General features: G+C 42.4%; 2 protein-coding genes across 2 annotated transcripts; one reads left to right on the forward strand and one right to left on the reverse strand.

Annotated features, from left to right (window-relative positions):
* Positions 1-388: 388 nt before the first annotated feature.
* Positions 389-11996, reverse strand: LOC124877743 (serine/threonine-protein phosphatase 2A catalytic subunit beta isoform). Its single transcript, XM_047381187.1, has 8 exons — positions 11622-11996; positions 5485-5523; positions 3378-3548; positions 2414-2587; positions 2221-2310; positions 1894-2055; positions 1431-1549; positions 389-1099 (listed from the first exon to the last, which is right to left on the reverse strand). Exons 1-8 carry the CDS (start codon positions 11721-11723, stop codon positions 1027-1029), a joined length of 930 nt encoding a protein of 309 aa, XP_047237143.1. The 5' UTR covers positions 11724-11996; the 3' UTR covers positions 389-1026.
* A 422-nt stretch (positions 11997-12418) lies between these two features.
* srp19 (signal recognition particle 19) lies at positions 12419-16092 on the forward strand. Its single transcript, XM_047380415.1, has 5 exons — positions 12419-12613; positions 14398-14473; positions 15098-15169; positions 15253-15361; positions 15641-16092. The coding sequence occupies exons 1-5, from the start codon at positions 12576-12578 to the stop codon at positions 15769-15771; spliced, it is 426 nt and encodes a 141-aa protein (XP_047236371.1). The 5' UTR covers positions 12419-12575; the 3' UTR covers positions 15772-16092.
* Positions 16093-27843: the final 11751 nt, after the last annotated feature.

Here is a 27843-nt window from a genome sequence, read left to right on the forward strand (position 1 = left end):
TTAATGACTGGAGGGTAACCATCATCATGGTTTGGGAGTCAAACCATGATGACCCAAACACTTGAGTCCTGGTAGCTCCAATGATTCAGAACCTGTTGAATCTGGTTCTAGTCCCACATATGCATCAGTCTTTCCTGGAATCTGATCACCTGGGTTCTTCTTGCAACTACACACCATGTAGCCTGTTTTAGAAACGTAAATCTCTTAAAAATGAAAACCATATTTTATCACCTAGTTGTGCTTTTATTTGACCTGTTAGTGAAAACTACACTGTGGTTAGCATCTTTATAACCTCACCATCGTTTAGATCATGAACCACAATCTGCTGTTTCTAAATAAAACAGGACTTGGATTATTTGCTGTGAAACTGAAGACAGAGAACTCCCAGTAGTTTGTCAATAGGACATTTTATTTCATACGTCTGTTGTCTTACAGTAATATAGTTGCTGAGATGACCGCCGGCTGCAGCCTGGACAGCTAAAACTGACAGCTGGACTACTTGAAGCAAATTTTTTTTGTTCCTAAATCTTTTTAAATCTTAAAATGATGTTGCAACAGAAAAAAGCACATTTGCCATCAGATGTTTGGTGACGTCTGGTCGGGTTAGAGAGGTGTAAAAAAAGAAGAATCAGAAAACCTGCGAGTTGAACATGTTGTAAAAGGATCTGAATATGGCACATTTGGTCCACGTCGGTCGTTTTATTATCTTATGTTTTTCTCAAACATGTAAGAAACGAAAAAAAAAAAAAAAAAAAAACTAAAACAGATCATAGTTGACGTGTTTTTCTCCCCAGAAGCACAGCATTAATGACAGCATATCGACAACACGACTGCAGAGAGGAGGTCGCTTTAAAATGATGAATTTATCAGCCAATCGTTTTTCTCCCTGGTACAGAAACATCATCAGAAATATTAATAACTTCTTTCCATCCAAAATGAGGAGGGGAGGGTGGAGGTGAGAAAGGTGTGTGTAGGGGTGGAGGGTCTTCGTTCGTGGATGACAGACAGGAAGGGGGCTGGACGCTCTCACAGGAAGTAGTCAGGGGTGCGTCTGGTCACGTGAGGCTCACCGCGGCGAGGGGCGGGGTCAAACTGCAGGCTGTGGAGAAGAAAAAACAAAAATCACATTTTTCACATCGAGACGTAAAAAGATCCAACAAAAACAAGTTTTATCCAGCAGCAAATATGAAAAATTATAAACAATTCAACTAAAACACAAAAATACAAGAAAATGTTTAAATATAAAAGAGATAAAAAGTCAAACTAAAATTCATTAGAATAAAACTAAATAATTAAAGAAAAAGATCTGGAAGAAATGTTGAGATTAGGTATCAACATGATTCATTTTGTTCAGATGTTTCTCCTCCAGCTGCAGATAAACTCAAGGCGTCTCTGCTGCTGCTTCATTTGGACCAGCTTTGCTCACTTACAAAGAGTATTTCAGAGTGTCGTCCAGTTCCATAATGGCCGCCTGGTTCCCACAGCGATAGCAGTAGTTTGGAGCACTGAAGATGGTCACCACGTTCTTGTCATGGCCCCAGTTGTAGCCCTGAGGAACAGAAACAGAGAGCGGTCCAGTTGGAGCAGATTCAGGTGGATTTTACATCATCTAAAACAAACAGGTGATCACCATCCTTCAGGTACTTCAGACCAACCAAGAAGATCTTTGTTTGGATCTACTTTCAGAACCTGAATGAACACTTTCTTCCACCTCTAGAACATCTGAAGGTGTGGAAACATCTTAAAGGTATAAGAGTTAAATCTGCTCCAGTTTGAATCCATAGAAACCTAATATTAATAAATTCTACCAGGTCGTCCAGAGGTCAGCATCATCATCTGCAGAGGAACACAGCAGAACTTGTCTCCTGGTCTGTGGACACGTTAAACCTTTACCTCCATGACCAGTTGATGGGCGCGGGACACCAGCGTGAGGCCGTTGGCGTGGTTGAAGGTTTCAGAGATGTCCTGTCCGAAGGTGTAGCCAGCACCTCGGGGTGAGATGCCCCACCCACCGCGATCGTCGGGATCGGACCAGAGCAGGTCGCACATCGGGCCCTGACGGGTCGCATACAGAATCAATTATTTACACGTTGAAACCATGGATGAAGGAGATGATGGAAACAATCTGAATCTCCAACATGGTGAAGGATCTCCACCGACTGCAGCTAAACAGAAAATCACAGAACCTGCATGTGGACCTGGAGATGTGTCTGGTTGTACCTCATGTGGGACTTCCTGCAAGCGGTCCAGAGCGCGTATGTGATCCAGAGTGTCTATGGAAGGAGACAAGCCTCCGTGGAGACAGAAGATCTGAAACCAAACAGGCAGATTTTCATCAAAACGTTCAGTTCACACCATCAATTACGCCTCACAGCTTTATGGTCGAGACGGCGCCCCCTGCTGGTCGGCGTACCTGTCCGTCGACCAGGGCGGTGAGCGGCAGGTAGTCGAACAGGTCCGTGAAGTACTTCCACACGTTGGCGTTGCCGTATTTCCTCAGGCACTCGTCGTAGAAGCCGTAGACCTGTGTGATCTGCCGGGACTCGTGGTTCCCCCGCAGGATGGTGATTCGTTCTGGGAAACGGACCTGAAGGAGGCAGAGCCAACGCTTGATGGCAACATCTTTGGATTTACATCAACAAAAGTAGAGATGAATTGACCAGCAGCTCCAATCAGTGATCGACGGGTCAAATACTGAAAAATCGGATTTTCTCCTGTTCAATAAATGCATCAGAACTAAGAACCTCCATCAGACTGGTCTCCAACCATACAGCCAACATCTCTGACCTTCACGCGCTTCTTTAGAGATGAGGCCCAGATGAAGGTGAGGAGCAGACGTGTTTCTATCCTGTTGCCCTTTGACACGTTTTTCAAATGAAACGAGCTTCATAAATAAAATGAATCATTGTTAGACGAGACAGTACCATGACTCAGCGGTTCTTGGCCCGGTCTGTTGTAAACAGTGGAAGCGGGCCAGAATCAGGACTAGTCAGGTGAAAACATCTCAGATTCAGTTTTTACACCAGAGGAAGAAAACGGATCTTCCCGTCAGATCCTGAACAGCAGTCTGAACTCTGAACTTGTGTTGGTTCTGTAGCCAAATCTGTGACCATCCAGTGTTTGCAGAACCAAGCCCTTTATGACCCAACAAACCCGAGCTGTGAACCCAGCAGCCCAACCGCTGAACCGGTCTCAAGCAGCAGACACAGTTAGGATGAGCTACAGCTTCAGACTGCGAAGGCCTTTGACTGGACCGCTGTGTCAGAATAAAGGCATCTTTACCGACGAAGAGGCCCATTTATTTATCGGGGAACTGGACTTTATCTTTAGACTCTCTGAAACCAGTTCACTCAGAAGAAGGTTCTGGGCTGATTTACCTTTAATGTGACCAGAAGAGTGACCGTCTCCACAGAGTAGTACCCTCGGTCCACGTAGTCCCCCATGAACAGGTAGTTTGTGTCCGGAGACTTTCCTCCGATCTTGAACAGCTCCATGAGGTCGTGGAACTGACCGTGAACGTCGCCGCACACCGTCACCGGGCATCGCACCTGAGGAGAGACGTCACACCGTTAAACACACCTGGAAAACCGGGCCCGTTAAACACACCTGGAAAACCGGGCCGTCTACGATGTTCATCTCCGTAGCTTCAAACACGTTGGGACCTTGAAGGGTTTGTCTTTCTACTCTGATCTTCTCTGAGTTCTGTAGAAAACATCTAGTTGTTGCATCAAATGTTCAGTTAAATGTTTGAAGTCCAAAAACAAAGCAGAAAAGGTTCTGAAGACAATTTATCCTGGAGCAATAATACCTTCATGTTTAGACGTCCAGCTGTTCTCCAACAGAAACCAGCAGGTTTATCCAGAACCATGAGAACAAATATCCACTAAATATCTCAAAGCAAAAACCAAGAAGAAACCAGGTCCAGTTCAGAGGAGAACCAGAACAAAACCACCTGAAGCAGGATCGATTCTACCGTTTGGATCAACTTCACTCCAACAAACATCTGACGTGTTTTAATGAATTTTGGAGCAGAAAATGTGACGATTCAGACAGACTCACTGAAACCGGACCACATTTAAATCAATGTCAGACAGATCAGTCCAGGACTAACAGAACTCTGTGGGTCAGAACTCATCAGTTCTGTAGTGACAACAAACAAGGCCCATCTAAATCCCAGATGTAGGTCAACACCCCTCTTCATTGACGAGCACAGATCCAATCACAGTGAGGTCCGGTTGTACCAGAACATTTTAATGGACCGCTGTTCTGATCACAGCACACAGGAATGGGAGGCTTAACAATTTACTCTCACACTAAACAGATTTAAATAGTTACAAGGTTCGCTTTTAAAATATTAAATATTACATCAAACCAATAAAAGGGGGTTTTTAATACCGAAATGTTCTGTTCGGTCCAGTTATGGTCTACAGAATCACGGTGAAGACTGCTGACTCCACAGTTGTCCAGCAGACAGTCATTGACGAGGCGAGCCATAAACGAACCGGGCTGACACAGAGTGCTGCATCTAACAATAATGATGGAAAACTGAGTGGAAGGACAAAGTGTGGTAGAAAAAAAGTCAAGCAACTGAGACAACTGCAGCCTCTGTAGGGCTGTGAAGTTGAGCTCATTCAGGAACTCTCAGGAGATTCACAAGATGTGGACTGCAGCTGGAGTCAGAACTTCCAGAACCTGGACTACAACCGTTTCATTCCACTCCTGGACCAGATTCAATGTTTGAAGCGTCTTACTGGGGCTGAGAAGAAAAGCCTGGACTGATGATCAGTGCTTCAGAAAGTAAATATTTCTGTTTCATTTGGAAACCATGAAGCACAGGAAGAGGAACTAAATCTCAGTGGACCCAGAGGCTGATGGTTCCTCCAATAGAAGCCCAGACCAAGTACTGAAGAAATCTACTGGACTATCAACTCAATTTCTCCTGTAAAATCATTTCTTTTTCCTACAACTGATTTATTATTCTAATATTTTTGGGTTTTTATCAACAGAGCCAGAATCAGCAAAGTTACCAGAAATAAAAACACTTGAACTTTTCTTCGAGTTAAATGAGAGAAATTATTAAACTTTTCAATGATCTGACCTCTTTAGATGCACCTGTGGAGAATCAGAGGAACCGTCAGAGGAACGAACCTAACCTGAATCTACTTTAGAGCAAGGAACTTCCTTTAAATAGTTTTCCACTTCCTGTCTTGACTGGAAAGACTCGGATCCACCCAGAACCACAAACTCTTCTGTTGGGAAAACATCTGGATGGTTCATCTCATCCAGGTTTGACCTCTGACTGGACTCACACGTTTGGGTTTTAACAGATTAATAATGTATGTTTTGGCTCAAACAACATGTTTTCAACCCATTTTATGATTTAATATAGAACTGCTTGTTTGTTTGTCATTTTCAGCTAAAGCTTATTATTTTCTGCACCTTTCAGCTGCAGGTCTGGTTTGGACCTTTAAAAATCAAACTCACCTCCTGAACGTTGGACTCCTTGGTCAGAATCTCCTTTGCCTGAAAGAAACGAGCAGGTGTGTTAGATCATTGCTGTAATGAGAGAAGCACAGAAAGATCTGCTCGGACTCTAAAGAACCTCATTAGTCCCAAAATCCATCCTTCATTTCTCTGTTTAGTAGAAATCTGAATCTAAACAGAATTAAAGTGTTTCTTCGGCTCCAGGTTGGTGGGTAATCATTTTATTAGGAAACACGTTAAAACAGCAGCAGTGGAGACCAGTGCTGGGATTTATGTTTCTGCAGCAGGAAGCCAAGCCAGGTACGGAAGGATGATACAGATTTACTGTCTATCGTTATATTTTATGGTATTTGCTGCAATGAGGATAAAATCAGTGATGAACAGCAACATTTATCACCAACCGTATTTCAGACATTGAATGTATCACAGCCTACAATCAGAACCTGACAGGAAGATGCTGGCGGTGATCTCTCCACCCGAGCTGCATGAGTCGGAGTAAAATATCTGCTTTCGGTTTTAAAGAACAGACACATTTATTGATGCTTCATGGGAGCAGTAGTTGGGAAAAGGTCAGAGGGCAGGACCAGTTGAGAGCTAATAATTGACATTTAAACTCATGGCTACGTGTGTTAATATGCAAACGGCCCAACGAGCTTCATCCTGTTTAGATAACATCTAATGGCTCATATTAAATCCATATAATGGTGTATATTAATGTTACATTCTCTATCATTACAACTGAAATAAATGACTAAGATGTCAATCTTTGTCTAAATATTATTGTGTGGTATTCAATATACATGAAGGTTTATTTTAATATCTAGTATCTTATAAATAATATAAAACGTATTCTCCGCTACACGGCACACGATGTCCTGCTGCCGTCCCTGATGCTGCTAAGGTTGAGAATGAAACGGTTCCAGGGTTGGGTCCAAACTGCACCTAGAACTACCTGCACAGAAACCCAGGTGCTGAGGAGCCATCTGGAGGCTTCCCCTCCTCTGCTGGGCGCTCTATGAGAAACCAAAGCTCCACATCTGCACCCCTGGTAGCTCCACCTAACCTCAGTATTACTGCAACCACACAAACTGGGTCACTGTCTTCAGAACGGGTCAAACTTAAGGCTCATCTGTTGCTTTTTTCCCCCATTTATTTTGTAGAGAAATGTTGCTTTTTAGTATTTGTTTCAACCTAAACAGAGATCTAACTACTACGTGTTTAAAGTCATCATTCAGACACCACCGAGTTACAAGTAAAAGAACCCATAAATGGTTCTGCTATAAAACACAAAGCTTGAGGATATTTCTAGTCTAAATGAGGAGTCAGTGAATTATTTCTCATTTCTAGTGATGTAAAGAGCAACAGTGACATCTTATGTATTTCTGACCCAAGAATAAAATGCTAACACTAGCTAAACAGCTACACTGGTGATGAAAGATGAACAGAACCAAAACAGCAACGGTGGAAGACTCTCCTGAGGCTCTAAGGTGACCCGGGTTGGTTCTGGGTCATTTGTAGAATGGCTCCACCATATTAGGAAATCATGCGTTGTGCAATAATGTTGATGATGCAATGACAACATGACTCGCAATAAATAAATAAATACTTGTGTGTTGAAATTTACCACAACTTTATCTTCGAAACTAAACAAATAATCAACTTAAGATAAATCGATTTATTAGATTTAAAACAGTTTGATTGGATCAACTGATAAAGTCTGCATGTCGTTAAATGAAAGTTACACAATCATGGGGGATTATAAGGGTTTCATGTATACATTTATTTATTCATTAACCCAATGGGTTCCTGCTTTATTATAAAATATTTCATAAAGTTTATTCAGTCAGTGTTACTACAGCTGGTGCAATAAACTGTCAGAATATAATGTTTTATTTAGAAGCTGTTCCAACAATCTGAATATTGAACGGACTGGACTCATATAAAACTTTCCAGTCATACGACCAGCGCTAAACACTGGAGCCACATTCACCCAACATCCCTCAGACACACACAAGGTATCCATGTGCCGCTGAGCTTGGCACATTGATATGTAGCAGGAATCAAACCCAGAACCTTCCTTTAGTCTAATACCCATTTTCCACCAACGCGGTTCTGAGCCCATTCTGGTTCCCGGACATGATCTAGAACCGGTGACACGTGTTCCCAATGACGAAAGGAACTCTGGTGCAACTCGGGCCCTGCAGAATATTTGGTTCTTCTGGGCGAACCGTAACGTCACCTCTGGGCAAGTTGAACCGTAACGTCACCTCTGGGCGGTTTGAACCGTAACGTCACCTCTGAGCAGTTTGAACCGTAACGTCACCTCTGAGCAGTTTGAAGCGTAACATCACCTCTGGGCGGTTTGAACCGTAACGTCACCTCTGGGCGGTTTGAAGCGTAACGTCACCTCTGGGCGGTTTGAAGCGTAACGTCACCTCTGGGCGGTTTGAAGCGTAACGTCACCTCTGAGCGGTTTGAAGCGTAACGTCACCTCTGGGCGGTTTGAACCGTAACGTCACCTCTGGGCGGTTTGAAGCGTAACGTCACCTCTGGGCGGTTTGAAGCGTAACGTCACCTCTGGGCGGTTTGAAGCGTAACGTCACCTCTGGGCGGTTTGAAGCGTAACGTCACCTCTGGGCGGTTTGAAGCGTAACGTCACCTCTGGGCGGTTTGAAGCGTAACGTCACCTCTGGGCGGTTTGAAGCGTAACGTCACCTCTGGGCGGTTTGAAGCGTAACGTCACCTCTGGGCGGTTTGAAGCGTAACGTCACCTCTGGGCGGTTTGAAGCGTAACGTCACCTCTGGGCGGTTTGAAGCGTAACGTCACCTCTGGGCGGTTTGAAGCGTAACGTCACCTCTGGGCGGTTTGAAGCGTAACGTCACCTCTGGGCGGTTTGAAGCGTAACGTCACCTCTGGGCGGTTTGAAGCGTAACGTCACCTCTGGGCGGTTTGAAGCGTAACGTCACCTCTGGGCGGTTTGAAGCGTAACGTCACCTCTGGGCGGTTTGAAGCGTAACGTCACCTCTGGGCGGTTTGAAGCGTAACGTCACCTCTGGGCGGTTTGAAGCGTAACGTCACCTCTGGGCGGTTTGAAGCGTAACGTCACCTCTGGGCGGTTTGAAGCGTAACGTCACCTCTGGGCGGTTTGAAGCGTAACGTCACCTCTGGGCGGTTTGAAGCGTAACGTCACCTCTGGGCGGTTTGAAGCGTAACGTCACCTCTGGGCGGTTTGAAGCGTAACGTCACCTCTGAGCGGTTTGAAGCGTAACGTCACCTCTGGGCGGTTTGAAGCGTAACGTCACCTCTGGGCGGTTTGAAGCGTAACGTCACCTCTGGGCGGTTTGAAGCGTAACGTCACCTCTGGGCGGTTTGAAGCGTAACGTCACCTCTGGGCGGTTTGAAGCGTAACGTCACCTCTGGGCGGTTTGAAGCGTAACGTCACCTCTGGGCGGTTTGAAGCGTAACGTCACCTCTGGGCGGTTTGAACCGTAACGTCACCTCTGGGCGGTTTGAAGCGTAACGTCACCTCTGGGCGGTTTGAAGCGTAACGTCACCTCTGGGCGGTTTGAAGCGTAACGTCACCTCTGGGCGGTTTGAAGCGTAACGTCACCTCTGGGCGGTTTGAAGCGTAACGTCACCTCTGGGCGGTTTGAAGCGTAACGTCACCTCTGGGCGGTTTGAAGCGTAACGTCACCTCTGGGCGGTTTGAAGCGTAACGTCACCTCTGGGCGGTTTGAAGCGTAACGTCACCTCTGGGCGGTTTGAAGCGTAACGTCACCTCTGGGCGGTTTGAAGCGTAACGTCACCTCTGAGCGGTTTGAAGCGTAACGTCACCTCTGGGCGGTTTGAAGCGTAACGTCACCTCTGGGCGGTTTGAAGCGTAACGTCACCTCTGGGCGGTTTGAAGCGTAACGTCACCTCTGGGCGGTTTGAAGCGTAACGTCACCTCTGGGCGGTTTGAAGCGTAACGTCACCTCTGGGCGGTTTGAAGCGTAACGTCACCTCTGGGCGGTTTGAAGCGTAACGTCACCTCTGGGCGGTTTGAAGCGTAACGTCACCTCTGAGCGGTTTGAAGCGTAACGTCACCTCTGAGCGGTTTGAAGCCGCAGGTACGAAGAATGTACCGTGTAAAGATTATTCATGTTAGCAGAAACACACTAAACACGTCGTATAATTACTGGTTTCTGTTTCACTCGCAGATGCTGAACCTATGCAGATGAAAACATCGTTTCCCTTTTTATATTTACTGTTTATGGAGGTTTTCTTTCTCCATTAAAAGCAACATTGAGTGGGTCTTAATAAGGTCCGCCGTCTCTACCTCGCCCCCCATGTTGTTTAGCGCCCCCTGTTGATGAGTAATGCTTGGTAAAACTGGTGGAAACGTGCATCGGTGCTAAACAAACCAAACCGATTCAAGAACAAGAGTTCCTTCGGTGGAAAAGCCCTAAAATGGGGCTGATGATGTCTAATGGGCTGAGAACCGTTATTTCTCTTGGTTGTTTATTATAATTAGGTTCAGTGAAGCAACTTTAAACAGATTTTCTGGATAACAGCCGTCATCCCAGGCAGGTAACGGCACACAATCACAGACCTGCTTTTTCCCGCTGACGTGGTTCCGGGTCACTCAACCCTTCCTACTTAATGGCCGGTCCAATCATAATAAGGCGGACTGTCTATACCTTCGGTTGTATTTATACCATGTTGCTGCGCTCTAGGGCTGTTTCATATTAGAACGTCTTGCGATGGTGATAATGCTGGTAAATATCGTGATGGAGGCTAGTCCACAACACTGGGGGTACGAGGGCTAACAATTACTGGGCTCCAAACAGCCCTTTGTGTAATGAACACTGCACACCTGATATCGCCATGACGATATATTTGCCATATGTTAGTCTGCTCAGTATGGGCCTGTGGTGCCACTGCTGCTTCAGCATCAGGAGATGTGACAGAATCGGATCGGTTTGTGTTTAATAAACTATAATTTAATGCTCCCACAAAACTCAGCACAACTTTCTGACATATTTACAATGAAACAAGGAAGCAAAAACACATTTTGTGGATGCTAATAAAAAAAACTCCACACTCTGTGCTAACACTGGTTCTCCTTCTTATAAAGAAGTAATTCAGAACATTAATTAGGGTCTGATTTAATGATTAGATTTCAGCAGAGATACGATAACTATTACAGGAAAAGTTTTTTAAATAAAGCCTACTAGATGAACTGTGTATGGAGAGACTCCACATGAAAACTACAGCTCCTAATAGTTCAGGTTTCTCCTTTAATTCCATCAATAACCTGATTAAAATGAAACAATGCTGTTCAGGTGGAAATCCAAGGTGCAATCTAAGTGTTTATCTTCAAATATTTCAGAACACGTCAAGCTGTTGTAGATCTACTGGTTTTAGATTTACACCACGAATTTCTAATCATAAAACACTCAATATCTTATTTTCCCTGGAATGAAGCTATGAATATTGTGCATCTCTGGCCTGTTCCTCCAAGCAGCGCAGCTTCGTGTCTTTCTTCATGCACAGAGAGCCAGAAATACCACCGCTTCATTCAGAAGGCAGCATTTAGAGGTTCATTACAGGAATGAATAAAAAGCAGCAATGAGTCAGAACCGAGCGGGTCTAAGTTCATTTATGTTGCAGCAAACCTGGAAGGCCGGAAAGGTTTGTGCAATAAAGCCCCTGATCGATCCAGTTTGGGTGCGGTGAGAATCACTACAAGGAGGCAGATTAACCGGTCCACCAATTACTTAGCATGTAAAATGAATACATGCTCGAAACCAATACTATAAGACGATAAGGAAAGGGAAATCTAGTTGGTTTAATTAATAGGCGCTAAAGTCGGCTGCGTCTATTTGATGGATAAACAGGGTGCGTATTTTCGGCCCGTCGGGTTTCAAAAAGATGAGACTGTTAAACATTCTCACTAATACATCTATACCTAGAAGACATGCGGATTGGCTGTGGTTTAGCTTTAACGTGGCACACAGACGCCGCTGAGCTCCGTGTGACAACTATAAAATCGGGCCAAAAAACCTCCTAAATGTTACTGCCTTTCCAGGAATTAGACCAAGCCGCTGGGGCCTACCATAAAATGGAGGTCAGCGGAATCAGACGGAGTTCTTACCTTCTCACAGAGCGTCCTGACTTGGTTCTCTGTCAGCTGCTTGCACTCGTTGAGTTGTTCAATCCACTGGTCTAACTCTTTAGTAAAAGTTTTATCCTCCATGACAGCAGCTGTGGTTAAAAACCGAACTGATCTGCGCTTCAGCTCCGCGTATTGTTACACCAAACCCAGTCCGCCAAACAGCGTACAAATTCAACAACTACACCGAAAAATGTCGACACCTTCAGATCACTTCTGTCATTATAAACCAGGTGTGTTAACTTCCCGACATTAAAAACTGTTTTTAAAAGCTGCGGGAGCGAAATGTATCGAAAGACCCCGTTGCGGCAGAACTGAGCGGCGTCGCACAGGCTAAAAGAGCTAGCTGCAATAACATCCGGGTACTTTAGCATCGCCCACATTCCGCTCCCCAGCGACGCCAAGTGGGGGGATCATGAACTGCAAAGAAACGCTAGATGGCACCAGAGATCTGCAATTTGTTTTGTTTTTTTATTTCCAGTGATTTTGAATGTGTTTTATTGTGATTTTCTTTACCCTTTATACATATATATATATATATATATATATATATATACATATATATATATATTTTGGGTTTTTTTTGTGCATTGTAAACACGACTTAGTCTTTTCTACCAGCTTCATAAAGATATCCATAGAATAGTATGCTTTCCACACTGTCCAAGCTGCTCAACCACTTCGAAATGGATCCATTTCTTTAGTTTACAAATAATCTGTTCTGAGTCTCCAGGTCGCCACAGGGTGGCAGTATGAACCTTGCAGGGTTTATGGATGACTGCATTTAACTCAAAGAAGAAGCCATTAGCATTGATTCCGCTGTGTGTTTACCGCAGTTAGCTTCCAATGGAATAATATATCTTTTTATACGTGACTTTTGTGAATAAACTCCTCATATCAAACCTTTGCGTTAATTAGTGTAGCGTTAATTTCAGCTATGGCTCATCTGACTGAAAACCCCGCGGATAAAGACCGGTGAGCACAGCTGGTCTAAAGCTAACAGAGCTAACTCTTCACTCAGCCGATATTTCCTAGAATTACTGGTTGATTTATTAAAACAACAGAAATTGATTGCTTTTATTAGCAAATAGTTCTCTTTGCTGGAAGCCGGCCCGTCTAAACCTCTCTCTGTAATTCGGCATAAGTTATTTTGTATTTTAGCTCACAGATAATACAAAGTCTGGTAGTTTTTCATATATTTTAGCGCTCTTCTGAGCTAAGCATGACGTGTATGATGTCTCTAGGTTGCTCCTATGTTTTGCCGTTTTGACTCCTCTTTAACCTTTATTCTGTGGGTTGCCGCAGGGATTAATAATTGGACCCGATTCATTTTTTTAGATCTGCATCTGTCAGGGGATAAAATTCACTCATTCATTTATGTATCTTATCATTTTTATGTTGATGCAGATTTACCTCTAAAGCTTGGTGACAAAGGCTAGAATTACAAACTATTTCGACAAAATATGGACAGTACTGCTGATTCTTGCATTGATTTTACAGTAGTTTTATACATTTATTCCAGAATCTTTAGTGGCTGACACAAAGTCATCCACTAGTGACCTGTTATCTTCAACAACCAATTAACTTAAACACCTCAAACTTGTCCAACTATCCGTTTTATTCTACTTATCAAAGATCTGGTCAGAGAGGTTAAGGACCAGTCTTCAGTTGGATATTTGGATGACAAGGTCCTATCTGTGTGTAACTGCAGGTGATTCAACGTGTTTCTGGGATGGATTCACCTGTATAATAATGACGATAGTTAACCTAACTTTAACAACTGATCTAATGAGTCAATGGGTTAGATTTTGTTGTGAAATGATTTATGTTTATTTTTTCACATGGACTGCTGAGGTATTTCAGGCATAACAAGAAGTGCCTACATGTTCAGAACAGCTTTGCTCCACAAAATCCATCTCTAGAGATTGCAATGTAGTCAGGTAGCATTAATAATAGCATTCGGCCTTTTGGTTCATTTCTGTCCCAAGAGCAGCAACGGGCTGGCAGCCTTGGCTCCAGGCAGCCCACCAGGCACCCCCACAGAGACTTACAGGCAGGCAGGGAAGCACATGAGCAGCAGCTCCCAGGACAGGGAACAATGCAGGGCATCAAACTTCCTCGACCCAGCACTGCATGCCTGCAACGATTTCACTGCGGTGGCCAGGCACCTTCAAAAACCCCTGGCAGCAAAACCCAGTACCAACAAGGAGGAATCCCTCCAAGTGCCTCAACCTGCCATTCAGGCATCAGCAGTCCACAGTGGTGGGAACTCAGAAAGCCCAAGGAGGGGCAGTGCCATCCCATCCAACCCGGTCGGACAGCCCCGTGGATGTCAAGGGACCGGGAGCTCTACCAGGACCCAGCTCAGTTCTCGAAGCCCCGAGCCGGCTCAGAACATGTCCAAGAGCCACAGGTAGCCAGCCAGAACCCCCCCCCCCCCCCATGGCAGTGACCTGACCCAAGGCCGCCCACACACTCACCACCACACCATTGGGATCATCCTTCCCACCGGTCCACCCTCTGGAACCCCCTCAGTGGAAATGTTGAAATCAGTTACTCACAATACGCACCATTAAACACTGGATGCTAATAACAAAAATGGTCATATTTTCTCAACTATTTCTGTTACGTTTTATCCAAAGAAATTAATATTTGAGTCTTTTTACCTCAGTGAACGCTGAACCTGAGACTCGCAGCTGTTACTGAAACCGTTAAAATGTGAGGATCATGGCTGAGACTCTGTCTGCCGTGTCTTTCAGGTTCATCTGCGTCTATCCCATCTACATCAACAGTAAGAAGACGCTTGCTGAGGGACGCAGGATCCCCAATGAAAAGGTCAGACCCACGGACCAGCTGACCAGTCACATGACTCTAGGTGACACAGAACCGCGACAAACTGAAAAAACCCCCCAGTGTGGCTGAGATCAGGTTGTCATGCGCTGCTGTAAAGCATACTGTGGTTTAGGTTAGAAAACACACCTTGGATTAAAGGTGCAGTCCCACAGACTACAGAACATAGACCATAAACGGGTCTCTAGGATGGTGTGAAAGGCGCCGTGCTCCAGAGAAAGTGAGAGAGATTAGTTCAAATGAGACAGAAACCAGTTCTCATGATGAAGTGAAGATACGAGGATGTAATGATGCTCAGATCAGCTCCCAAAAGCTGGACCTTTGGTGCCAAGGGTGAACAGGTTCTGCCACCGCAGCAGTGCAAACCCGGTCATTTTTCTCACAACCGGTCCGTTTTCATGTACGTTATAAAAGTTGTGGTTCTGAGTCAGAGGAGAAGTTCTAACCCAGGCACAGGGCTGGACGCAGTGAGGAGAAGGAAAAGGGCAGGGCCCAGTTCTGGCCCATACAGGGGAGCACATGGTAGAATCTGGACTTTCATGTTGGAGTTTGGTGTGTTTGTGGTGCTGAGCGCGAGCAACAGAGCCGCTGATCATGTTGTGTCTTCAGGCGGTGGAGAACCCGTCCTGTGCTGAGATCCGAGACGTGTTGACGGCTGCAGGGATGAACGTCTACATGGAGGTAGAACCTGGCGGGTGTCCCTCACAAACACTCACAGATTAAAACACAGCGTGACATCCTGGTTCCTTTCTGTTGTTTGTTAGAACAAGATGCATCCTAAGGAGTGGAACCGGGACGTCCAGTTCAGAGGCCGGGTCAGAGTTCAGTTGAAGCAGACTGATGGAAGTCTGTGTCAGGAGAAGTTCAAATCCCGTAAGTTTCCACCAGCATCATAAATTTATGTTTAGACCCGTTTCTCTCTTCCAGGCTTTAGATCCAGGAATGGATGCAAATTTCTAACATAATGAACTTTTACTGAACCTGAATATTTCCTGCAGTAGAAGAAGAGAGTCGGCGCAGAAATGACTGAATAATCTTGTTAAATTCTGGATTTAAATCCTAACTTCCAGTTTATGGTTAAAGTTGATAGTTTTACTACCTGGAGGAAAGAGCTGAGCTAAAGAGAGGATGTCTGGTGGTTCTCTCCTTCAGGTAAAGACGTGATGTTCTACGTTGCTGAGATGATTCCCAAACTAAAGACTCGGACTCAGAAGAGTGGAGGAAGTGACAGCAGCTCCCAGCAGGGGGAGGGAGGGAAGAAGAGCAAGAAGAAGAAGAAATAACCTCCTAAACATCCGTTCATCCATGGAGAGAAATGAGAGTTGGACTGAACTAAATCCTGGAAGCCTTCAGGTGTTTGTCTCCTGCAGGATTCATTTCTCCTGGAAGTTAAAGATCTTCTGCAGATTTCATCAATGGAAACGTCTGTTAAATATTATTAGTTCCACCTGGAAGTAGAAACTAGATGTTTTTCATCGAGCAAATTTAAGTTCTTTTGTAAGAGAAGAAGAAGAAAGAAAAGTTTAAATTTCAGGTGGAAATTATTTCGAGTTTTTGCCACATTGATCACACCTAAAGACAAAGATTAAACGTTTCATTTCGTCTGCTTGCTTCTTTGATTTCAGCCTAAAATCAGCTGCATTGAGCTGTTAGTAATAAACAGGCTTTATGGAGAAAGACGAGAACTAACAGAAACTTTTACTGATCGTCAGCGCTGCAGCTTTTTACTTCAGGATGATGTCTGGTTTTAGATGTTTCCCTTTCCAGCTGAAGTTCTAATTGATTCTGAATCAGGTCCAGTTCTGAGAAAAGTTCAGGAATCTCTTTAAATGTGTGGTGGAGAAGGTAAAGCAGTCTTGTTAAATAAGTTATTGATTTATGAACATAAACAGAGTTTAATGGACAGAACTTATCTTAATATCACTGAATTGTGAGTCCGATTTCAAATCATTTGATCAAATCAATGAGATTTTATCCTCTAGTCTGTTCGTAGCTCAACTACAGCTCTTCAAAAGACAGGATGAAGCAGCAGCTCTTTCTCCTGAGAGATCCTGCAGATAATAAAGAGGAGAACAGGACCAGAACCTTGAGACCAGGCCAGGAGAGCTACTGCCTGGGTTTGACTGAAATCATCACAGAACCCGGCTGGTGCTGCTAAGGTGGCGAGAAGATGGGAATTCAGTGACCTGATGTGATCAGGGTCTGCAGAGGTTAGCTGATTGTTGGATAATGAAGAAGATCTCAGTCTGCAGACATGAAGATGGAGGTGGTGGAATAATTATCTGGTGTTAGAACTGAATGGCTGTGAAACTAGAGGCAGATGATCAGCTTCCAACACATGATGGGTGCTGGCTGAAGCTCCAGGTGGTGTTTGATCAGCACCGGGTCTCATGAAGAAGAATCTTAAAATAAAACTTCATCAAGTCCCTAAAATATCATCCGTCTGGTGACGTTAACACAAGCAGATTAGTTTGTCTTCTGTAGTTCATGACTGCAGAACCAGTCCATGCTTCTTTAAGAGAAGAAAGGTCATGTGTGCACGCATGGCGCCCCTAGGAGGTCTCAATATTTTCACTTCATTTTTACAGGTATAATTTTAGCATAAAGGACTGTTTCCATGTCACTACAGCTGTCTACAATAAAAAGCATACATGTAGGTAAATGTTTTAAATACCTGAGGAAATCTCACTTGCTATCTTTCCTCCTATCTTACTTTACCTAAATGTGTGATTTCATTACTTTTTATAGATTTTCAGTTTTCTCAGAAGGATTATCAGCAAAAGCCAAATATTAGCATTTGAAAATGTGACTACAGCTGTTTTTACACCAATGACGAGAGAATTTTAGATTTCTTAGAAGGATTTTATTACTATATCAAACCAGTGACAGTCAAACATTATTAGTATTTAAAAAGTTTGGACTAAAACTGTTTTATACCAGCGACCTCAAGGATTATTATTATCATTTTTCTTCTAGCACAGGATGAATTTCTTACCACAGAGGACTTAATGAGCTAATTACCTCTATTAGAAAGATTGGATCAGAACCAGCTTTTACCTGTAAACTCCCAATGATTATTAATGTCATTTCATTTGTTTTTCTGTTTGATTTTCTGTATCATTGTAATGTTTTTCCTCATGTTCAGCGCTTTGAGTGCCTTGTTGCTGAAAAGCGCTACATAAATAAACTCGACTTGATTTGATTGGTCGATGCAGGCCAGGTTCCATGTTCACGTCATCGTAACAAGTCAGCTAGGTGTATTCGTAGAGGACTTGGTAGATGATGTCGTTGTTGTATCCTTTACCCCTGGTCAACAGCAGCACAGGACAAAACTAAAACCGCCCGTGAAGTTCAGTCCACCGCGAACTTTCACATGCAGCCCTGGGATCTTGGTGGGAAGCCATCAGCTCAGCCAGTCTTCTGCCAGTTTCCCAGCACCAGTTGCACAAGCATGTCTGGAATCCAGCATTTTGGTACAGTGGGAGAGGCTGGCATTCAGGTAGACTCTGCTCTTTGATGTCCATGCAGAAAATATGGAGGGACTGGCCGTGGATTTACTACTTCTGGTTCCAGCAGCTGGAAACACAGACAAGACTTTCAGCAGACATGACTGGGTCACTGGAAAGAACCAGAGCATGAAAATGTCAGCACTAACCAATGGTGACCAGCTCTCTAGCAATTACTGATTTGCATCAAACTATTTCACATTGAGGGACCCATAGAGTCAGTCTGGCCTTGTTTGGGTTTATTTTCAGAATAAATGAGGAGCTTGCTCACATGTACCAGAATGCTGCTAGACTTCTTGTGGCATTCAAACCCACTTGATTGAACTGATGAGTGGGATCACCACAGAGTAAAAGGATGAAAAGGAGTAATTTGTGGGTGGGTTAGGGGGGTTATGACTCCCCCCCGATCTAATAACATCACTCTGATTAACAAATAAATAATGCATAAATAACTTGTTGATTTTATTTTCATTTGCTATCAAAATAACATCGTTATCTGTAGCCCCCCTCCTCCTCCCAAAAACTTGGTATCACCCAACCCACCTTCCCCACCAAGCATTCACTGTTTGCTGTACTTTTGATTCAGTTGCTGGTGAGAGTGGTAGTACTCCCAAAAAACGGAGACAACGATTTTTCACTGTTGGTTGACAAGTTAGTCGAAGTTAGTTTTGCCACCTGGACCTCTGGGGCTGAAGCTCCTGATGTTTTCAGAACAGAAAGAAGACATTTAGGAGCAGCCGTGGAGCCAACCAGAGAGAAGGAGCCTGGTGGAGGTGTTCTCCCAGGATCAGGTGGAGGCAGAGCGGCTTAACCCAGACTGAAGTTAGCATTAAACCTGAGAACTGGCTCAGAATGGGCTAATTGTAAGTTAGGGCTAATCACTGATTCACCCAGCAAGACATGAGGAGGAGGTTCACTAATGAGCATCATCAGGTCATGATGAGGGACTTTCACCTGAGCTACAGGTGAAGTTAAATAGCCTGAAACAGTAGAACCATCTCTGTGAGCTTCTAGCTGGATCTTTATCATGATGTGAAAAATATCTTTGGCACTGTGAGCAGGTGCCAGGTCGTGCTGAAAAATGAAATCTTCATCTCCATAAAGCTTTTCAGCAGATGGAAGCATGAAGTGCTCCAAAATCTCCTGATAGCTAGCTGCATTGACCCTGCCCTTGATAAAACACAGTGGACCAACACCAGCAGCTGACACGGCACCCCAGACCATCACTGACTGTGGGTACTTGACACTGGACTTCTGGCATTTTGGCATTTCCTTCTCCCCAGTCTTCCTCCAGACTCTGGCACCTTGATTTCCGAATGACATGCAGAATTTGCTTTCATCCGAAAAAAGTACTTTGGACCACTGAGCAACAGTCCAGTGCTGCTTCTCTGTAGCCCAGGTCAGGCGCTTCTGCCGCTGTTTCTGGTTCAAAAGTGGCTTGACCTGGGGAATGCGGCACCTGTAGCCCATTTCCTGCACACGCCTGTGCACGGTGGCTCTGGATGTTTCTACTCCAGACTCAGTCCACTGCTTCCGCAGGTCCCCCAAGGTCTGGAATCGGCCCTTCTCCACAATCTTCCTCAGGGTCCGGTCACCTCTTCTCGTTGTGCAGCGTTTTCTGCCACACTTTTTCCTTCCCACAGACTTCCCACTGAGGTGCCTTGATACAGCACTCTGGGAACAGCCTATTCGTTCAGAAATGTCTTTCTGTGTCTTACCCTCTTGCTTGAGGGTGTCAATAGTGGCCTTCTGGACAGCAGTCAGGTCGGCAGTCTTACCCATGATTGGGGTTTTGAATGATGAACCAGGCTGGGAGTTTTAAAGGCCTCAGGAATCTTTTGCAGGTGTTTAGAGTTAACTCGTTGATTCAGATGATTAGGTTCATAGCTCGTTTAGAGACCCTTTTAATGATATGCTAATTTTGTGAGATAGGAATTTTGGGTTTTCATGAGCTGTATGCCAAAATCATCCATATTAAGATAATAAAAGACCTGAAATATTTCAGTTAGTGTGCAATGAATCTAAAATATATGAATGTTACATTTTCATCATGACATTATGGAAAATAATTAACTTTATCACAATATGCTAATTTTTTTAGAAGGACCTGTATGATGTAGGGCAAATTAAGAGCTATGAATTAGTGATTGCAATCCCTAAATCTGATTATTGTCCAAGCCATAATTAATACACACTTAAGTCTAAGATATTTAGCCAATCTTTCAATCTCTGCACAAAGCTGCCATCATTGTTCAATGCAATGGTCCTCGACCTGTGGTTCTGGGACTCTAGAGGCCCGTGAGCCATAGAGTTTGGGTCCATAAAATTATAACACTTAATTAAGGGTAGACCTATTACCCATTTAAAAAGAAAAACAGATCTAAGCCAATGACGAGTTCCGGTCATTTTGGTGACTTTGAAATACATTAATAATCAAAATTTATATTCTGGGGAACACAGATTGGGGCTGAAGAGTTTTGTTTTAGAGCCAGGGCTAGGATTCTTTATAGCAGAATAAAGTAAAGTCCTTTATTTTAGAAAAAAATAATAATAATAAAGGGCCTCTTACTACTAAAGAGGAAGAGCGGCTCAAACTCCATTCTCCTCCCCAGGGAGAAATGTTTGATTTCATGACAACTTGGATGAGTTTGAAATTGGTCAAATAAATGTTTAATTTCTTAGGGTTTAAAGGTTAAAAGAATACCTAGAAGTACAAAGGTACAAGGTAATTTCAGATCACAAAGAAATAAAATGTGGGAACATTCATCAGCATTTGGATTGTAAAAGAGGGGTTCTGGTGATAATTTTCTCCCCGCCTTTCAACATTTAATAGGCCGATTTAAAGAGAATTATGTCTGTTCTACTTTTGAAACACTATGTGGGAAAAAGTCCAGTTTGGAGTCAAATTTCTTATCTTAATTTCTGATTAAGTCAAACACTGCAGTTTTTTGTTTAGTTTGGGTATAACATAAAATGTCAATGCCGACTTAAAATACTTCTTTGCATTTAACCTGAAATTCTGCAATACAGCTGCGATCAAATTGAGCCAAACAAAAAGAGAATTATAACAATAACTCTCAGGATTGTACAGGTCCTTCTCAAAAAATTAGCATATTGTGATAAAGTTCATTATTTTCCATAATGTCATGATGAAAATTTAACATTCATATATTTTAGATTCATTGCACACTAACTGAAATATTTCAGGTCTTTTATTGTCTTAATACGGATGATTTTGGCATACAGCTCATGAAAACCCAAAATTCCTATCTCACAAAATTAGCATATCATTAAAAGGGTCTCTAAACGAGCTATGAACCTAATCATCTGAATCAACGAGTTAACTCTAAACACCTGCAAAAGATTCCTGAGGCCTTTAAAACTCCCAGCCTGGTTCATCACTCAAAACCCCAATCATGGGTAAGACTGCCGACCTGACTGCTGTCCAGAAGGCCACTATTGACACCCTCAAGCAAGAGGGTAAGACACAGAAAGAAATTTCTGAACGAATAGGCTGTTCCCAGAGTGCTGTATCAAGGCACCTCAGTGGGAAGTCTGTGGGAAGGAAAAAGTGTGGCAGAAAACGCTGCACAACGAGAAGAGGTGACCGGACCCTGAGGAAGATTGTGGAGAAGGGCCAATTCCAGACCTTGGAGGACCTGCGGAAGCAGTGGACTGAGTCTGGAGTAGAAACATCCAGAGCCACCGTGCACAGGCGTGTGCAGGAAATGGGCTACAGGTGCCACATTCCCCAGTCCTGGGCTACAGAGAAGCAGCACTGGACTGTTGCTCAGTGGTCCAAAGTACTTTTTTCGGATGAAAGCAAATTCTGCATGTCATTCAGAAATCAAGGTGCCAGAGTCTGGAGGAAGACTGGGGAGAAGGAAATGCCAAAATGCCAGAAGTCCAGTGTCAAGTACCCACAGTCAGTGATGGTATGGGGTGCCGTGTCAGCTGCTGGTGTTGGTCCACTGTGTTTTATCAAGGGCAGGGTCAATGCAGCTAGCTATCAGGAGATTTTGGAGCACTTCATGCTTCCATCTGCTGAAAAGCTTTATGGAGATGAAGATTTCATTTTTCAGCACGACCTGGCACCTGCTCACAGTGCCAAAACCACTGGTAAATGGTTTACTGACCATGGTATCACTGTGCTCAATTGGCCTGCCAACTCTCCTGACCTGAACCCCATAGAGAATCTGTGGGATATTGTGAAGAGAACGTTGAGAGACTCAAGACCCAACACTCTGGATGAGCTAAAGGCCGCTATCGAAGCATCCTGGGCCTCCATAAGACCTCAGCAGTGCCACAGGCTGATTGCCTCCATGCCACGCCGCATTGAAGCAGTCATTTCTGCCAAAGGATTCCCGACCAAGTATTGAGTGCATAACTGTACATGATTATTTGAAGGTTGACGTTTTTTGTATTAAAAACACTTTTCTTTTATTGGTTGGGTGAAATATGCTAATTTTGTGAGATAGGAATTTTGGGTTTTCATGAGCTGTATGCCAAAATCATCCGTATTAAGACAATAAAAGACCTGAAATATTTCAGTTAGTGTGCAATGAATCTAAAATATATGAATGTTAAATTTTCATCATGACATTATAGAAAATAATGAACTTTATCACAATATGCTAATTTTTTGAGAAGGACCTGTAGTTATTATTATTACAGAGTTACAGTACAAAGAATTAGCAAAAGGTTTCAGAATCAGTAAATTTGGATTCATGTTAGAGAAAACTGTTGCTGTGCTTCTAAATAGTTTGAGATCTTTTTGGACTATGTGCACTCATTTTTAAAAAGGATCCTGAAGATTGTCATAACAAAATTGATCAATTACAGCATTAAGAGATATTGCTCCACTTTTAATTTCCTCATTATCACTGAAAAGCACAGTGGAGGACAATAATTATGTTTCTGCCCCTTCACAAATTGATTCTTTTGTTCATAGTGTTTCTTCATCATTGCGTGATGCATTAGACAATGCAGCCCCCTTGAAAAAGAAGGTAATAATTAATAGGAGGCTCCTTGGTTTAATTCAGAGCTGCGTACTTTAAAGAACAATGTTAGAAAATTGGAGAGAAATTGTTGCTCTACACACCTAGAGGATTCCTACTTAATCTGGAAAAATAACCTACTGTTGTATAAAAAGACACTTCACCAAACTAGAACAGCTTATTTCTCATCATTAATAGAAGAGAACAAGAATAATCCTAGGTTTCTCTTTAGTACAGTTGCTAAACTTACACAGAGTCATAGCTCTGTTGAGCCATCCATTCCCTTAGCTCTCAGCAGTCATGACTTTATGGGATTCTTCTTAAATAAAATTGATTCTATTAAAAAGAAAATCTTTGACATACTCCTGAAGATGATTACTTCATCCTCAGCAAGTGAGACAACATTGGAAATAACTGCAGAACCTGATCTGTGTTTGGACTGTTTTGATCCTGTGAAGCTTCCTGAGTTATCAGAAATATTAGCTTCATCTAAACCTTCAACTTGTATGTTAGACCCAATCCCAACCAAATTATTTAAGGAAGTGTTCCCTCTGATTACCAGCCCCATTTTAGATATGATTAATCTATCTTTAGTAAATGGATCAGAACCACAGGCTTTTAAGTTAGCTGTAATTAAACCTTTACTTAAGAAACCTTCGCTTGATCGAGATGACTTAATAAATTACAGACCTATATCCAATCTTCCATTCTTATCTAAAATTCTTGAGAAAATAGTTGCTAATCAAATGTGTGAACATTTATACAACAATGACCTGTTTGAAGAGTTTCAGTCAGGTTTCAGAGCTCATCATAGCACTGAAACAGCTCTGCTGAAAGTCACTAATGATATTCTTATGGCCTCAGATAATGGACTTGTGTCTGTTCTGGTTCTGTTAGATCTCAGTGCTGCATTTGATCCAGTCGATGATAATATTCTCTTAAAAAGGCTGGAATATGCTGTAGGGATCAGGGGAACAGCGCTAGGCTGGTTTAAATCTTATCTGTCTGACAGATTCCAGTTTGTTCATGTAAATGATAAATCATCTTTAAACTCCAGGGTTAATTGTGGAGTACCACAGGGTTCAGTACTTGGACCAATTCTCTTTACTATATATATGCTTCCAATAGGTCAAATTATCAGGCAGCGTAGGATAAATTTTCACTGTTACACTGATGATACTCAGCTTTACTTATCCATAAATCCTGATGAACCCAACCAGTTAGATAGACTACAAGCAGGTCTTGAAGATATAAAAACTTGGATGACTTTAAATTTGCTGCTTCTAAATTAAAGACAAGACAGAAGTTGTCATCTTTTGGAGTCTTTAAAAAAGAAAAAAATAATAATAATAAAGGGCCTCTTACTACTAAAGAGGAAGAGCGGCTCAAACTCCATTCTCCTCCCCAGGGAGAAATGTTTGATTTCATGACAACTTGGATGAGTTTGAAATTGGTCAAATAAATGTTTAATTTCTTAGGGTTTAAAGGTTAAAAGAATACCTAGAAGTACAAAGGTACAAGGTAATTTCAGATCACAAAGAAATAAAATGTGGGAACATTCATCAGCATTTGGATTGTAAAAGAGGGGTTCTGGTGATAATTTTCTCCCCGCCTTTCAACATTTAATAGGCCGATTTAAAGAGAATTATGTCTGTTCTACTTTTGAAACACTATGTGGGAAAAAGTCCAGTTTGGAGTCAAATTTCTTATCTTAATTTCTGATTAAGTCAAACACTGCAGTTTTTTGTTTAGTTTGGGTATAACATAAAATGTCAATGCCGACTTAAAATACTTCTTTGCATTTAACCTGAAATTCTGCAATACAGCTGCGATCAAATTGAGCCAAACAAAAAGAGAATTATAACAATAACTCTCAGGATTGTAGTTATTATTATTACAGAGTTACAGTACAAAGAATTAGCAAAAGGTTTCAGCATCAGTAAATTTGGATTCATGTTAGAGAAAACTGTTGCTGTGCTTCTAAATAGTTTGAGATCTTTTTGGACTATGTGCACTCATTTTTAAAAAGGATCCTGAAGATTGTCATAACAAAATTGATCAATTACAGCATTAAGAGATATTGCTCCACTTTTAATTTCCTCATTATCACTGAAAAGCACAGTGGAGGACAATAATTATGTTTCTGCCCCTTCACAAATTGATTCTTTTGTTCATAGTGTTTCTTCATCATTGCGTGATGCATTAGACAATGCAGCCCCCTTGAAAAAGAAGGTAATAATTAATAGGAGGCTCCTTGGTTTAATTCAGAGCTGCGTACTTTAAAGAACAATGTTAGAAAATTGGAGAGAAATTGTTGCTCTACACACCTAGAGGATTCCTACTTAATCTGGAAAAATAACCTACTGTTGTATAAAAAGACACTTCACCAAACTAGAACAGCTTATTTCTCATCATTAATAGAAGAGAACAAGAATAATCCTAGGTTTCTCTTTAGTACAGTTGCTAAACTTACACAGAGTCATAGCTCTGTTGAGCCATCCATTCCCTTAGCTCTCAGCAGTCATGACTTTATGGGATTCTTCTTAAATAAAATTGATTCTATTAAAAATAAAATCTTTGACATACTCCTGAAGATGATTACTTCATCCTCAGCAAGTGAGACAACATTGGAAATAACTGCAGAACCTGATCTGTGTTTGGACTGTTTTGATCCTGTGAAGCTTCCTGAGTTATCAGAAATATTAGCTTCATCTAAACCTTCAACTTGTATGTTAGACCCAATCCCAACCAAATTATTTAAGGAAGTGTTCCCTCTGATTACCAGCCCCATTTTAGATATGATTAATCTATCTTTAGTAAATGGATCAGAACCACAGGCTTTTAAGTTAGCTGTAATTAAACCTTTACTTAAGAAACCTTCGCTTGATCGAGATGACTTAATAAATTACAGACCTATATCCAATCTTCCATTCTTATCTAAAATTCTTGAGAAAATAGTTGCTAATCAAATGTGTGAACATTTATACAACAATGACCTGTTTGAAGAGTTTCAGTCAGGTTTCAGAGCTCATCATAGCACTGAAACAGCTCTGCTGAAAGTCACTAATGATATTCTTATGGCCTCAGATAATGGACTTGTGTCTGTTCTGGTTCTGTTAGATCTCAGTGCTGCATTTGATCCAGTCGATGATAATATTCTCTTAAAAAGGCTGGAATATGCTGTAGGGATCAGGGGAACAGCGCTAGGCTGGTTTAAATCTTATCTGTCTGACAGATTCCAGTTTGTTCATGTAAATGATAAATCATCTTTAAACTCCAGGGTTAATTGTGGAGTACCACAGGGTTCAGTACTTGGACCAATTCTCTTTACTATATATATGCTTCCAATAGGTCAAATTATCAGGCAGCGTAGGATAAATTTTCACTGTTACACTGATGATACTCAGCTTTACTTATCCATAAATCCTGATGAACCCAACCAGTTAGATAGACTACAAGCATGTCTTGAAGATATAAAAACTTGGATGACTTTAAATTTGCTGCTTCTAAATTAAAGACAAGACAGAAGTTGTCATCTTTTGGAGTCTTTAAAAAAGAAACTGCTTAGTCAATCACTTAACCTGGTTGGCATTAAATTGACGTCTGATAATAAAGTAAAAAACCTTGGTGTTATTTTTGACCAGGACATGTCATTTAAATCCCATATTAAACAGGTTTCTAGGATTTCCTTCTTTCATCTCCTGAACATTGCCAAAATTAGAAATATCCTGTCCAGGAGTGACGCTGAAAAACTAGTCCATGCATTTGTTACTTTAAGGCTGGACTATTGTAATTCTTTACTATCAGGATGTCCACAAAATGCAGTTAAAAGCCTTCAGACTGCAGGTTTACTGGTGGTTCCTAGAGTCTCTAGAAGTAGAATGGGAGGCAGATCCTTTAGTTATCAGGCTCCTCTCCTGTGGAACCAGCTCCCAGTTTTAGTCCATGAGGCAGACACCCTGTCTACTTTTAAGGTTAGGCTTAAAACTTTCCTTTTTGATAAAGCTTATAGTTAGAGTGGCTTAGTTTATCCTGAGCTATCTCTGTAGTTATGCTGCTATAGGCTTAGACTGCTGGAGGACATAATGACCACTTTCACCCTCTTCGCTACATTCTCACACTACTCTCCAATTTTGCATTATTTGCTGTTATTTCAGCTTTTAACCTTGTTCTTTCTTTTCTCTTCCTAGAAGCTACACCTGGCCTGACTCTGTGTCTACCTGTGACACCTTTCTGGAGAGGGGAATCGTCCGAGCTTCTGCTGGCAACAATTTAATGCTCACCTTCTACAGATGATCCACATGGCCCTGTCTTTTAGTGTTTAACCCTTTCTCTCTCTTAGACATGGCTACTGACTGAGCTTCTACTGTAACTAATTATATGTGCTCTCTTTCAGACTCTAACCTTGAAAACTGGCTCAGAGTTTATCTGTTCTTTCTTTCTAGATGAAACGACTAAAGGAGCTACATCCATTAACATTTACTTTTCCTTCCCATAGAAAGTACTCCTGGATCAGTGCTTCTTTGTTCTCTTTGTATCTCTGCTCTGTTCTCTCAAACCTCCAGTCGGTCGTGGCAGATGGCCGCTCACACTGAGCCTGGTTCTGGTTCTGCTGGAGGTTTCTTCCTGTTAAAAGGGAGTTTTTCCTCTCCACTGTCGCTACATGCATGCTCAGTATGAGGGATTGCTGCAAAGTCAACGCCAGTGACTGTCCACTGTCTCTACATGCTCATCTAGGAGGAGTGAATGCTGCAAGTCACTGACTGGATGCAATCTGCTGGGTTTCCTTAGACAGAAAAACTTTTTATCCAATTTGAATAAATAACTGAATCTGACTGAACTGTTCAATGGT

Source organism: Girardinichthys multiradiatus, chromosome 12, assembly GCF_021462225.1.
Source record: "Girardinichthys multiradiatus isolate DD_20200921_A chromosome 12, DD_fGirMul_XY1, whole genome shotgun sequence".
NCBI lineage: Eukaryota > Metazoa > Chordata > Actinopteri > Cyprinodontiformes > Goodeidae > Girardinichthys > Girardinichthys multiradiatus.